The 15,578-nt window shown below is 40.7% G+C and overlaps 1 protein-coding gene across 1 annotated transcript in view; it reads left to right on the top strand.

The window, feature by feature from the left end:
* The window catches only part of LOC308138142 (chloride channel protein 2-like), a gene marked incomplete at both ends in the record, with an annotated part of 138,964 nt that overhangs the window by 73,653 nt on the left and 49,733 nt on the right, over positions 1-15,578 (top strand). Inside the window, 8 exons of the mRNA XM_080507129.1 lie at positions 2,065-2,088; positions 2,808-2,831; positions 3,983-4,061; positions 4,202-4,327; positions 4,987-5,071; positions 7,591-7,692; positions 8,230-8,314; positions 11,646-11,801. Of these exons, the coding sequence (XP_080363255.1) occupies positions 2,065-2,088; positions 2,808-2,831; positions 3,983-4,061; positions 4,202-4,327; positions 4,987-5,071; positions 7,591-7,692; positions 8,230-8,314; positions 11,646-11,801 (681 nt within the window). The remainder of the gene's footprint in view (positions 1-2,064; positions 2,089-2,807; positions 2,832-3,982; positions 4,062-4,201; positions 4,328-4,986; positions 5,072-7,590; positions 7,693-8,229; positions 8,315-11,645; positions 11,802-15,578) is intronic.

Below are 15,578 nucleotides of genomic sequence, written 5' to 3'. Positions count from 1 at the left end.
CTGCAGAGAGAGTGGAAGACCTAAGAAAATGAAGGCGGGGAGGAAAAGGAACAAAACGAGAACATGAAAACACAGATGAGTGCAGGAAGTATCTCCAAACAGGGACATTTTCTGTTCTTTTCAAGAATGGCTTTCCCACTATCTGTCCTCTGATTTATTCAACCACCGCAAGTTTTTTTATATTATTCGCCTTGAGAAGAGATCACTTTCATCCCGAGGGAAATTACCAATTTGTAATAACAGATCATTACTAACAACTGTCAACCAACAAGAGTTCTTATCTTCTAACTTTACCCCCGTTTGCCGTGACGGAAACACATTTCAGAGCAGCATGTGAGGATTCGGGCAGAGGAAAATGAAACAGAAAAGATGCATGTTGAGTCGATTAGGGGAAAGCAAAAACATTTTTTTTTTTTCTTTTTCATCATCTTCTGCTTTTTGCTGCCCTTCTCATCCGATCTGCCTGTCGGGAGCTAGAGGAAAGCAGGAAGAGTCTTGACTCTCATCTCTTATGATGAGATGCGAGTTCCTCTCCAGGGGGTGAAGTGGTGGGAAGACGGCAGGGTTTGAAGAGACTACAGAGGGCAGTGGGACCGACTGAAGGGCCTCTTCACCGCATCCACAATATGGCCCTGCGTTGACGCTATCAACCGCAACATCCCAACAGAGATCTTTATGCAACAGTTATTAGGTATACCAGATTACTTTAACAGAAAATGGATCTATTAACGTAATGAAATGTTTTAATGGCCCATCAATCTATCTGGAACACCACTTGACAGCAGTTATAGGTCCTGGAAGCCTTTTGTTCTTGGAAAACCCCTACATTGTCTAACAGAGAGGCTCAATTTCAATTCTTTAATTTTACATAGCCGTGAAGACCAACTGGTGGACACCCTCGCCAACCTACAAAAGCAAGAGCCTTCAAAATATAAGCGATGAGTAGTTTTCTGTCTGCTCCATATTTTACAGAATGCAAATGTGAGTCATGACACTTTAGAGGCCGCCATTGTTGTTATTGTCCTTCAGCTCGTGCATGTGCAGAAGAACAATTTGCGATGACTGTGGTACAGCAAAAGTAGCAAAAGTATTTCAGAAAACTTGCTGCTTCTCCCGTTTCCATGGAGACACAGAGCGTTTTCAAATAAACTGCCTTTTAAGTGGCTCCAAGCTCTGCTGTTGTGTAAATAACCAGAGTTTTCACTTGAAAACATTGTTGAACCTTGAACAATTCGTAATTTTGGATGTTTGAGTGTTCGCTCACCCAAAAGAGAAAACAATGTATGAAAACCTTTTGAAACCAGGTCCATGTTAAAAGGTCATCATATGTGAAAGCATGAAATATCTATTTTAAATTCACACATCATCTCTGGATTTCACTCGGCTGTGACGAGATGACGGGATACCGAACCCTGCTTCAGTCTTGCGGTGTTTTGTGCACCACATAAAAGTGCTAAATAGTTTCGGCCGGTTTTGGCTTTCACATCAAACTGCGACAAATTCTGCACGAATGATGAGTTTACAATTATCATCAAATGTGTCCTGGCCCTCCACCTCCACCATTTGTTCCTCTCATCTCGCTCTTTAATGTGCCAGTTACATTTCCAGTCCACCCTACCATTGTCGTCCTCGGCACATTGTCTCCATGTAAACCCATCTACTGCTACCCGCTGGGCTTTATTTTCTGGCATATTAATGTTGGGGAGTGTGTGAAGTGTCCCTGTGCAGCAGTATCTGGTCCTCTCTGGAGTTTCAAGTACAGAACACTATGTAGCCTGTCAGCTGTGTGGAGAGGAATAAAAAAAACAACAAAAAAAACCAACCCACAGCTCTTTGTTTCAAAAAGCACGGATGAGCACTTTGCGTGTCCATAGAGCGTGGCATTGTTTTGAAGAGGACTGACATCGGATCAGATATAATTGCTGAGCATGTTTTTCATCAGCTCTCTGAATGTCGAGTGGATCGAGTATAAATGTTGTTGCGGGAGACTTGCAGTGCAGCGCACGAGCGGTACTGTTTCACCGTGTTTTCCTTAACTCTGTCTTACTCCCATGCCACCCGAAGGATCCCGGTCTTATAGGGATTAAGGTAATTGAATTACACAATTCCCAGCATGCAGCTCTATAAAGGTCCCGTCTCCCACACTGCAGACGCTCCACAATATCGAGTCTCAGAATCGTGGTTTTAACCATTCCTTCCTTTTTCGACCTGTGTGTGTAGGGATGGTTTTATTGAGTTAGAGGGAAGCCTGCATAGACGTGGCTACACACTCTGATTTAAGTTGTCTTAAACAAAACATGAGCAGGTGTTATATCTGTTTAAACTCTATACACAAACGATATGCGACAATGTCTCAAACCTCCACCAAGTAATAAGGTAACCTCAGATTGAACGTAGAGTATCGTTACGATGTCTGTCGCCGTAGATTAAAGGCTGAGGTCTTGGGTTGTACAGTGACACATGCGATGACAGACTGCTTGCGACAATTGTCTGATGGTGTCACAAATACCATATTTCCTACGTGCAACTCTCACCAACCCGTTGAAATATAGAATTTGCTGTAGGATCAGTTTGATGGCTTTCTTTGCTGAATTTTCAGTAAAAAGTTGGTTTCTTTTCTCAAGCCAATTTTGTTGAATTAGCATTGGGATTCACATCCATCTGTAGCAACTTCATGAATTGTTAGAACTGCAGGTTTGTATTTATTTATTTATGTATTTATTTATTTATTCTATAATAAGCAATACACTGTACAGTGTAAAGGAAACGCACACTAACCCCTCTTTACCACTGCATGCTGCTTGAAGGACATCAGTCTCATTGGAGTGGAGGTAAGTAATGCACCCCCCCCCAAAAAAGCCTAACTCCCCTTTATGCACCACAATCTGTATGCAGACTTTGCAGTCTTGTCATTCACTTTTCATGTTTATATTTTGTTACCATGTTACATCTGATGTGAGACAGAATTGTAGGAAAATTAATCCTGGCTTGTCTTAAAATATCTTCGCATCTTAACTTAGCTTTTTCTATCTCAGCTTATTCTAAAATATTTTATTTTATTCTTTAATTAACTTGATTTAGTCTTTGCTTACCTTGGTTTTTCAAAACTTATATTGGTTAGTTGCTTACTTTTAAGGCCTCCTGCAATCAAAGGAGTGGAATTTGTTACATTTTGACCTTCACTATGGATTCAGGAGAAAATGGCAATAATGAACGTGTTCTATTATAAACTATATAAACTTGTGTGTGTATAATTTTTTAAATTATTTGACCAATCTCTGATCTTCTGTATTTTAGATGCCTACAAAGCCTAAAGCCAACTAAGACCGCCATATTTTTGATTTTTTTTATTAATTTACTTAATAGAAATTCACCACAAAGACTTTGTGTTCCTATTTGTGTGTTCAATTTAAAAGATATTTGAAATTCATTTGCAGAAAAACAAACAAAAAAAACAAGCTATTCTCATATTTTTCTAAGAATCTTTGTTTTAGTAGTTTCACCATCTCACCATCTCCCCACAGCACCACACTGTGGTCGCTCATGGAAAGGGTTAATTTGGTCAGATACATTTCGCCAAAAGTATTAATGGTAAATGTATTTCACTTATATGGCACTTTCCATCATAAATCACATTCACACACGTTCACAATAATAAATTCATAAAATAATTAGTTTAGTTGGTTAGAAACCATTTATGTGCAGAAATGCCCACATTTCATGAGTGAAGCTCCGGCCTAGTGTAATTTATTCGGTGTTGTAACTTGTATAATTTTCGAAATGCAATGATCTTTTTTCGCAGATGAAAAAATGGGCTGAATTAACAACTGGAAGTGATTATGTTTATATACCCACCTGTTACACTGAAGGTTTTGCCTTTGAATTCTAAATGCACCCTGGTTGAATCCCAAACAAATACCAAGGAGGTGAGACCAAGACTGTGTAATCAATTGTCAGGATTGTTTACTTGTGTGTATTTCAGAATGAGTCGAGGAACATTGAGATGCTGGCTGCAGCCTGTGCTGTTGGGGTGGGCTGCTGCTTCGCTGCCCCCATAGGAGGTGAGTGTCCAGTAGGGGGGGGGGGGGGACCTCAAGAAAATTTTGTCATGTTCTGTTTAAAAAAAAAAGCAGTACGATATGAGTTCAGATCATGTAACATGAACTACATGTTGATGAAATCCACCTTGTGTGTTTGTTAGGTGTGCTGTTCAGTATTGAGGTAACGTCCACCTTCTTTGCGGTGAGGAACTATTGGAGAGGTTTCTTCGCCGCTACCTTCAGTGCCTTCATCTTCAGAGTTCTTGCTGTGTGGAACAAAGATGAAGGTGAGGAGAGTCGATGAGCCACAACTGAATATTAAGCACATTTCTGTCGAGATCAGTTAATAAGTATAACGATTACCTTATTTGGTTGCATCAGTTTGTAGAGGTGTCTTCTAATTTATAAACCAGTCAGTCATGACATGACCACTGATAGGTGAAGCACGTTGACTGTCATGGCACCTTTTGGTAGATGGGACATGGGATTCGCACCGGGTAGTTTAACCCAACATTGAGTTCCTGTGGTTCAAAAGTGGAAAAAGGAACATCACAATATCCGCTACATAGTGCTAATGGGATGAATTATTGATTGAACTGCATTGCTTCAAAGCCAGGGATGCATTTTTTGTTTTTGTCAATGCTTTTAATGCTTTCGATCCCTTACTCATTCAAAACATTTGATTCAGAGCAATGACTCGTAATCAGTCTTGTTTCAGGGGTCACAAGAGACATTTGGACCCCTCGAAGCAGAAAACTATCAACAGTAAGACATAAATTGAATGGCTTCTTTGGGACTTCCAGTGTCTTGTTTTTCATGACATTGATTTCTCCTGCCGTCAATCTACTGCTGTCTTTCTCAGTGAAAGTATTTTGTTCAGCAATCACTAATTTACTGACCAATTTTTTTTTAATGGTTTTCTACATGTGTTCTTTCCTTTTGTCAGAGACCATCACAGCTCTGTTTAAAACCCGTTTCCGGCTCGACTTTCCCTTCGACCTCCAAGAGCTTCCTGCCTTTGCTGTAATAGGGTGAGTTCTAAATGAAAGAGTAAAGTTTTGAAAGTTATATAACTGGATCGGTCAACTGAATTCATGGTCCACTCCATGGTCGATCTCAACGTGCATGGAAACAAAGAAATTATCCACCAAATAACACGTAGTCAAGAAACAAACAAACAGACAGAAAAATGATCAAAACTGATCTACTTTTCCTCTGTGTCTCTCGGTCAAAAACCTTTTAATGGATTCCGATTATAATTGGCAGGCTGGATTTATAATTTAAAGCACTGTTCACTAAAGCTGGTGAGGATGCTCTCTCCAAGTGGCCTGCATGAGTAACATAGATAATTCAGACGGCAACAGTTGCTTGCGCACTGAGAGTTGTCTTATTTTATCCCGCTGCAGCCTGAGGGCTCTTCTGTGAAAGTTGGCATGCGTTCATTGTGCAGTGCACCAGCTCCCAGAGAGAAGAAAATCGTCATCTTTTGGCTTTTTTTTTTTTTTTTTTATCTTTTTTTTCCCCTCTTTGTCCTGAGGTGTTGCGCCCACCGATACACTCACTCATTGGTCATATATTACACCAAACACCTCCACAGAAGGGAGCAGACCCAGTTTTGGGTTGTGCCTGTGTGTAGGCGTCCACACAGTCGAAGACAACAGGCCAGCATGTCCGTGCAGTTTCCATCTTCCCCTGCCAATAGCTGTCAAGCAGGGAAAGTCGGTCAGCGTCTCAGTCAACTAGGCCAGATCGAGTTTGTTCTGTGTTGCGTGCTGCCAAGGGCACGTCTTTGAAGAGTCGCACAGTATCTCGCTTACTGTTTTCACCTTCGGGCTTCGGAAGCGAGAGCGTCAGTGGGACACGAGAAGGCAGGAATACGACCTGATTCCGACACGCATGGAGTACAATAATTACACACAGAAGGGATGATCTAATACGTTTACACCAGCTTTTAAACCTCTCTACAGACTCGGCCAGTCTACAATTGCCTTCATACAACTCAAATCAACCTCTCATTAGATCCTGTTGCATTCAGCTGAAATCACTGAACATAAAGGTGTCCTGTGAATTTATATATATATATATATATATATATATATATATAACGACCACCTAACCTTCATTATGTTGATCACCTTAAAGCCGAACTCCAGGCCCAGCCTTTGTGTTTTTACCTTCACCAATGAAAACTGGGGGAATGTTATGTTTTGTCTGTCTGTATTTATTTATTTATATATTTGTTTGTTTGTTTTGTTGGTTTGTATTTGACCAACTTTTTGCAAACACTATTCAGCTGAATTGCATGAAACCTCACGGGATGTCTTCATCCAAGGACCAATCGATTAAATTTTGGGATATTAACAGCTCAGTGTTTCACACAGTGATGTTAATACCTGACAGGCCAGTTAGCATTGATATGAGTTACTGGTTAGCATTTTCGCAGTGTTAACTAACTCATTTCAGCAAAACAATGTGACGTTGGTGAAGGTATTACCCTCTACCAAGTGCCTGTTCTAGTTTACTACTGCAAAGAAATCCGAACATCCCCAGCAGCACCGCAGGAGCCAAGACTACCTCATCACCCGGTTCATTATTTATTCAAAGATATTTGATGGAATTAATATTGCAGCACGATAAATTTATAAGCATTACGTTGTCTGTGCAGCTGTCTGAGGCTATTCTCTCTCTCCTCTTTCTTTCCCTCTTGCTGCTTCGAAGAGGACTCCCACAGAGCTTTTAAATGCACGCTTACATAAACCTCTTCTCCTGATTTGTCGCTGACTCCCCCACACATCCTCATCAGACAAGGCCCTCGCTTTCTTTTGATCTTCGTGGCATTCTTCTTCTTTTTTTCTTTCCATTCTCGTGTGTTTCCTCTTGTAAGTGTGTGCCTTTGTTTGTCTTCTTTCTAGCTACACTTTGTGCCCACATGTTCCAGCAACTATCTCTTTTTCCCCCTACATTTCTATTCTCATTTTTTTCGTTTTACTGCAATTTGCTGGTGAGTTCGCCATTTTGCACATGCACCTGTTGCTGATAACCTCGCCGACATCAAACGCACAAGAGGACAGAGCTTTTGGAGATGGTTCAAAAAGCCATTATAGTTGTTTCTTTGATTTGTAGTCCCATATCCGGTACAAGATGCTTTGTTTTTCTTTGAAAATTCCTCCACGCACTCAAACCTCATTCTTAGCTGATCTCCATTGTTAAACACGTTCATCCACTCATGCGGAAACTCACACACTGATGATGATTATTGCCATGCAGGATTTGGTGTTCAGTGCTTTTCTGAAAGATACAAGGCGAGATGGGGTAGTGAATCCTCAACATTGGGACCGTGCAGTCAAAAGACATGGGTTGTTAGTTATTAGACTTTAAATCGTTAGTTGGAGAGAATTTTACTTTGCATCTCCTGACACTAGTGGATGCTCAATGTCTTGTTCTCTTAAAAGCCAAAAAACAGAAGTTCAAATGAAAGTACTTCTACTTAAAGTTCTTTTAGTTGTTTGAACAGCAACATATTTGACCTCTTCCCTGTTTGTCTCCACAGTATTGCCAGTGGTTTTGGTGGGGCTTTGTTTGTCTACCTGAACCGACTGATTGTCCAGTTCATCAGGAAACAGAAGGCCATCAATAGATTCCTCATGAAAAAGTAAGTAAAAGTAGCTGTGGAAAGTATGTTTAGATAGATAAGAGGTTCTCAGCCAATGGAACTGTCATGATTTTATCTTTTGATACATTTACTAAAACAACTGGTTTACTTTGGACTCTAAATTGTTGAAATATACCGAAAAATAAATGTGTGTTTAGCCAATTAAAAAATTGACGGAGCTAAATTACACACATAGGTAGCGGTCACAGTACCAACACATTGCAATTGCACATTGTTTTAACTGTGTATCCTCGTGCTCTTTGGTCTAAATCAGTCCGCTGTTCAGAAATAAAGTCTACATTAACAACTTAACACTTTTGCCCATGTCCCATTTGCCACAATGAACTCTGTCACTGAACTCATTTACACGTTCTGCATCAATGTTAACATGCTCCTCATCCAATGGGCTTGAATGATGTTGTCTCATGAGGAAGAAAACACTTCTTTGTCAGTCAGCTCATTTAACTCTGTCAGACTCCCATCGATTGCTTCTATTTTTCTTCTTCCTACCTCATTATTGTTCCTCTCCTCTCTCAGGCGGTTACTGTATCCAGCACTGGTCACTTTACTCATTTCCACCCTGACGTTTCCGCCTGGTTTTGGACAGTTTATGGCTGGAAAGGTAGTATTTATTATTTATACACATCGCTCGACTGCTGGTGGAGGGGGAAGTGAAAGAGAGTCTGTGGCTTATTAAATCCTGCCAATGTAATGTATTTACAGTATATTTTATGCTCTTTACAGTATGTTTGTGAACCTTGCTTGACTTGATAAATGCTTTGGAAGCTACTGAAAAGCACATTTGATTTTTAAAATGTTTTAAAAATCCACAAAAAAGGTTGCTGCCTTTAATGGAAATTGGGAAATCTGGCTCCCTCTGCAGAAGAAATATCCAATCTGGTTATAGTCTAAACTTGCAGACTTGAGTTTTATGACCTTTCTGTTAGTATGCAGACGGTAATTCAAACTGCAGAGTTTGTGCTCTCATTAAATGGAAAAGTTAATGACATTTAAACGTTGCACTCTATTTACGGCAATTAAAATGTTTTTACAAAACCCCTACACATATACATGACGGGTACTTTTTAGTTTTCATTAAAATGGTCCATTTTCAACACTTTTACGCCTGAATGCCAGACAAATTGTTGCGTTTTTAAAGATTTTTTTTCTTGGGGAAAACAATTTGTGGGGATTGGTTGAAAAGCATTTATATGTTTTATCCAAAATCTAATTTGGATATCTGTAATGCCTAAGGGCCGCCATCTTGTGTTATAATGTGGTCTTATGGGACGAGACGTCACAAGGCCAGTTTGTTTCGCATCTTTGAGACAACCATGGTTTCCTCACCTCCTCTCGTGTTTGTTGAACTTCTAAGTTGTTGTTTAAATGTCATCATTTCAATTGTAAACACACAGATTTTGTTTTATAAAGGTTTTTCGTTTATATGGCCACATTTTCATGGCGAGCATCAGTATAAATGGATACTCAAAATGCTACGAAAGCATTGCGTTTTCGCTTGAAAGCCGTGTTGCGTAAACGGGGCCTGAACTTTTAACTCAAATCACATCTGATCAATAACGTTTTTCAAAATGCACAAATCTAATTAGTCCTGTATTGTTGCTGCAGTAGGAGATTTTACGGTGCAAAGTCAATTTAAAGATGACAGTCAAAAGCTAATAAACCTTAACAAAACAAGAAATTTCTACTTTTTTTGTCTCTAGAAGAAGAAGAAGAAACTTTATTTATATAGCACTTTTCACAGATAAAATCACAAGGTGCTTCACAGAGGCATAAAAATAATAAAAATAGTACGGACAACAATAAAATAGCACGTTCACAATAAAATAGTACGGACACAGTAAAATAGTATGGACATAATAAAATAGTACGGATGGAATAAAGATAAAACCAATCACAGCCATGTCAACTAAAAGCTTGTCTGAACAGCCGTGTTTTCAGCTGCTTCTTAAAAGAATCAACAGAGTCGGCTACACGCAGTGACAAAGGAAGGTCGTTCCATAATCTAGGAGCAACAGCTTCAAAGGCCAAGTCTCCTCTGGTTTAAAAGTGGGTCCGGGGAACAGTGAGGAGGTTCTGGCCCGAGAACCTAAGGGAGCGACCGGGGGAGTAGGGGCACAACAAGTCAGACACATATTTAGGAGCCTGACCTTGCAACGCTCTAAAAGTCAAAACTAAAATCTTGAAATCAATTCGAAATTTGATGGGGAGCCAGTGCAGAGAATATAATATATATAATATTCTTATGCTGTCGTTTTCTGAACTAAATCTGAAACGGATTTGAATGAACAGAATAAAAAAGGGATTTCTTGATTTGTCACACTGGCCAGATGACTGTAGTTCACACCTTCCCCATCAACTGAGCGTGTTCATCTGACTCATTTTAGCATCTCGACTGTGACTAATTAACCTGACGACAGGGCTTCCGAGTCGGATTTCCATGTTGTACATGTTGCACGAAGTTGTCCAGGTCCTTTCATCAGGGAGCAGCGGAGCCATTTCAGATCATTATGGTGTTAACATAACAATCTCATTGCTAATCACGTCAAAATGCAATTGTTTTTTTGTTTTTTTTCTTCCCTGATCACGGTGCAGGTTCGCGTGTGTGCGTGCGAGTTGTCGGCGTACACTGTGAACCAGTCATAGCATTTTGTCCTTTTGTTCTCGGTATGACTCATAAGCCAGCATGTGCATGAAGCTCTTTTTCAATTTCACCCGCTTCATCCGTCTAATTATGAGAATTAGAAGAGGGATAAGTGTGCACATCTTGAGTCTCTATGCACATACAGTACACAGACACACGTACACACACACATGTGCTTGCTCGGTCCTGGCTCCTAATGAGAGGGTGACTCAGGCTTCTGAAGCTCTGAATCTGCCCACGCGAGCCCCCCTCCTCTTCGAAGTGCACTTCCGCAGTCCTGTATCTCGGATCCCTCTGTGTGTCTGCATCATGCACTCTTCACTCATCTCTTTGGCAGCGGGCATCATTATCGTGACCCGGGTCCGCAGAGAGCCTGCACTTTAAACAGCTGCACATAAATTTGACTTGCTCTGCTCCCTGCTTGGTAAATATCCTTATGCCTTAAGAGTGCGTCAGCTCCCCTGCTTAACACGCTGTGGGAAATGGGTGGTTGGTTGTAACGTTTACATTCATGCCCGGGGTCAGATGCACGCTTGGTTTGAAGTCACTGAAGGTTTGAAAAAAGATTGACATCCCACCAGAAGCAGAAACAGCCTTGCAGTTCGTCTTTTTTCTTCGATACACTTGGAATTGAGTGCCTTTTAATGTCTCTTCAATTCTTGTTATCGTTATACTTCCACATCAAGCGGTTAATCACATGCAGCAACTGGATGCATCCAGACATGTACACACGGCCAAAAAGAATCACAGAAGATCCAACTGAACATCTAATTGTGGAGGAAGGGTAACTTAGGTCTCACTTGCCGGATGGAGCCAAATGTCAGAGGAAAGTTTGAAAAATGTAATCCATGAGTCCAAAAATGATCTGAAGAAAATCGTCACAGTTGTAGGATGAACAAAATGATTATGCCACCGACTGTCTCTTCATTCCAGTACAAGATGAAGTGACATGAGACCCTTTACTTTCATCTCTGAAAACCTTGGAATTGGCGATTTCTCAACACAAATGTACCATTGTGCATGGTGTATTGCTAAACTGCAAAGCACATATTCTCTTTTCACATCTACTGTTGGTAAAATGATCTGTGGGGTTTCAAACATGCAACCAGCAGAGCCAAGGGTCTAGTCGGGCTTTAGAGATCACCTGGCGAAATGTAGAGAGAACAAACTTTTTGCAGACCCTGGCTGAACTTTCTTATTTACTTCTGCAAAAACTGACGTGTGTTTATTTGGGAACAACCAGGTTTAATGCTGCAGATGGTGATGATGTCACTCCCCGTGTGTTTTGCAGCTAACCCAGAAGGAGTCTCTGGTCACGTTATTGGACAACCGGACGTGGGCTAAACAGGGGATCGCCGAGGAGTTTGATTACATCGGACACTCTCAAGCCTGGAAACACCCGCAAGTCAACGTCTTCGTCACGCTGGTTCTGTTCATCGTCATGAAGGTAGGAAAGGAAAACAAAAAAAGTTTACCGTACGCTTGAAGGCTTATTCAAGCTGCTAAAGGCATACCAGTTATCATAGTAAGTAGTGATTGATCTTGTGTTGTACATAATTAAAAATAAATTTGCAAATGTAGTTTAAAAAAAAAAAAAATCTTTTTTGGCACATTTACATGAATCCAGACAAATTTGGATTAGCATTGTAAAAGGTGTTTCAACAATTTATCTTCCAACTATTCTCGTTTATTATCATCTTTCTTTCCTGGTATATTATTAAATTGCCCTTAGTTTCTCTCGGAACTGCACTTGATGATTTATTAAATCGATGCACTTTGACTCAAGCTTTGTTTCACATCACATATTACAATTATTATCTCAATAATTCCAGGGTAAAGAAAGCAATTACCAATGAAACGTAAAAAGTGTTTATCTTAAACTCATGCCCTTGTTATTTGCAAGTGCCGTCATCATTTTAAGTGTAAATCATTAAGAAAAATGAGTAATTTACAGTCGCAATATAAAGCCCTCCTAATGCGGTGGCTTGTGGTTCAAGTAGCGCTAAAGATACACGAAGGTCACAAAAGAGTTTGCAAATTGAACAGGGTGGCGTTATAGATGGGAGAGGTTCTGCCCCTTTCATTCAGCACTGGACCTGAACTAATGGGAAATTCTTGGCACCCGGCCCATCTCTCCTCGTCACCGAGACCGAACAAAGGGAGAATCACATCGGGAAGTGGCTGATCTCCTCCCAACTGCATTACAAAGCCCTGCTCCCAGGAGGCCATTTAAAGTTTAGGTCCACTTTGATGTGGTATCGCAGAGTGGAGGAGCTGATGGGGTCCCCGTGAAACTTCAGAAACGGAGCCCATTTTCATACATCAGGAAAAGACTGCGGCTCTATTTGTTCTGTCTATAAAAGTCGCTCGAACAGTTTTGGATTAAAGGGCCTGAATCAACTTGTTATTTCAAACACTGTGAGAGTCCTGAAAGTCATGCTTCACTTCCAGGACTAAGTCTTACTGATCATTTCATGCCCGCTTCTTCTGTCTTTATATATATATATTTTTTTATGTTTTTGGTACCTCCGGTTATTAAGGTCCTTTACAAATAAAGATCACAAACACTCATAACATTTGATTCTGTGAATTGTCACAAACAATCTCCTGTAAATGCTGCAACCACCTAAAATTGTGGTGTTGAACTTTTCCAAAATGCACCGAAGTATCTACATCACTGGTACCAGGTAAAAGTGAAAGGAAACCAGTCAATACAGCAATGGGTTGTAAAACATGTATTTTCTTAAAAAATTAAGCTTGTTTGGGTAAAAACATGTTTTACATGTTATAATAATGCCCTGCGGACAAATTAGAAAAATAATGCTCTGTATGAATGTTGCAGGTTACAGTTCTCACCTGTCAACAATTGAACAGACAGCTATATTTAGTCAAGAATTAACACAACCAATAATCTAGTGATGGATGGATGGATGGATGGAGTTATTCGACCGATGCGTTTTGTCCGATCATGGTGGACTATATAAAATCAAATCACGGAATGTAAGCTCTATGCCCTCCTGCAGTAATAATCATCCAGGCGAATCATGGCTGGTCAGTGACACTCGCAACACACAAGTATGACTGTGCTTTGACATCGCAGCTCACCTCAGGAAGAATAAAAAAAAAATGTGAATGTTGGCACCTGTGAGGTTCAGTTATGCAGCTGCTGTATATAATCTTTGCATTCCAGCTGTTGTGCTGCAGTGGGAGTCATGATGATATGGCATGAATGAGGGAAGCGCGTGATAGAAAGTACTTTAATTTCTGCACTCCTGACCTCCGTGGAAAAAACAAGCCGAACAGTTCCTGTGTACACAGTCCTATCCTTCTGCTGCTGTTGTGCTTTGTGTTAAAGGTTTGTGCTGCTTGTGTTGTGATTACATCGCCTTTTTTTTATGTAACCTTTATTCATTCTGCACTGCACTGTTCAGCTGAAATGAAATGTCCTTTAACAATGCAACAAAAATAGAGGTTATAAATCTCCCCTTACTGTGCTGAGGGCTGAGTGAGTGTGAGCTTGTGAAGTCCTGCAGAAGTGCGAGTGGGTGCAGAATGGAGTGGAGCTGGGTTGTGTGATATACTTGTGTGTGTTGGAGAATGCACAGGCAATTAGCAGGGGGCAAAATATGGAGTTTTAGAAACATTGTCAGTGCTGTTATTTCATTTAAACAGGCTAAAGAAATAAAACAACCATGATTGTCGTTCTATTAAGCTCCTACTGAATATAGAAACTAAAGTTAGCCTGCTAAAATGCTGGCCTCTCAATACTCTTTTAGAAATGCACAAGAACTGGACTGATTTAAGAAAATAAACAAACCGTGGTACTGCCGACATTGACTGAGTACGCTGGTGGAAAGTGTGGCTTCACTCTAATGTTTGTGTAGCAATATTGTAGATGGGATCCACAGTGTTTTTTATTTGAGGAGCTAAAAGAAAAAAAAGTTTGGGAACTGCAGGTGTACAACCATTTTATCTCAGGCACAGGATCACAGAGTAGGATCTGTCTCCAACTTACATTATGCCCGAAGCAGAATACACTCTACGCATGCTGTGTAAGTCGTCACCAGAAGCAAGCAATCATCACAAAGGTATCCAACTCTGACCACCGGCTCCAGCGTTAAAGTTATGTAAGCGAGCAGACGACTGACGCCACTGTACTTGCAGTGACGACCGAACCTGACTCAGTGTCATTGCTTCCTACCGGTACGCCACAGACAGAAAACATCTCTCTCAACCTTTTGTCTGCCGGTCCCTCTCCACACCCTCAGAGACCAGCTCTGATTGTTTCACAAAGCCCATCTGGCTGATTCAACTATTTTTTTTTTTTTTTAATGAGCATCCGTTACCTGAGCCACCATTTCCACGTGTGGTATTTCTGTACAAGTGCTCCTATCCTTTTAGCAAACCAGCCTCGTGTCTTTTACAGCGTCATACCGTGACGTCCATACTGTGTGCATGTGTGCATCTTTCTTTAAGTGACATTTACAGTAAGCCAGGCACACAAAAGCACTCTTATTTTTTTCCCCCAATGTGAATCAACCATCTGCACAAATTTGATAGAGCCTCTCCCTCTCTCTCTCTATCTTTGGGCATGCACTGACTCATGTCTGCTTCTCCACACACACACACACACACACACACACACACACACACACACACACACACACACACACACACACACACACACACACACACACACACACACACACACACACACACACACTTCCGTTTTAATGCCTTCCAGGGACATTGCTTCAATCATACAATAAAATTGATTTCCTGAATCTGACTCCAGTCAGACCGTCAATCATGTCTTCACCTAAAAATTCGTCATTTTCATGATGAAGACCTTGATTTCTCCACACGCTCAACCCTTGGAGGGGATTACAATACTTTCCTACAGACTTTCTATAACCTTAACTCCAACTCGGTCCTGAATTTCTCCACACAAACATGAGTCCAAAGGAATGACACATCCACAGCGTTTATCTTTTAGCCCAGCTTTTTGACCTCCGTCTAAACTTGGCACATAACATCACCTAGAAATGTTCAAATATCCAGGTCTTCTGGCCCACTCATCCACAACCTTTAATAGCAACTTCACTTTTGCACCCCACATGAACCAACTTTCTTTCACATCCCTAGCACTGCCCGTTTTTGCCCTTCCATCTCGGCTGCAACACCTCAGTCCCTCCTTACCTCTACTAGTGTAACAACATTGTCA

The sequence above is a fragment of the Blennius ocellaris genome, assembly GCF_963422515.1.
Source record: "Blennius ocellaris genome assembly, chromosome: 2".
NCBI classification, from domain to species: domain Eukaryota; kingdom Metazoa; phylum Chordata; class Actinopteri; order Blenniiformes; family Blenniidae; genus Blennius; species Blennius ocellaris.
This window is presented reverse-complemented; position numbering and strand designations above follow the sequence as displayed.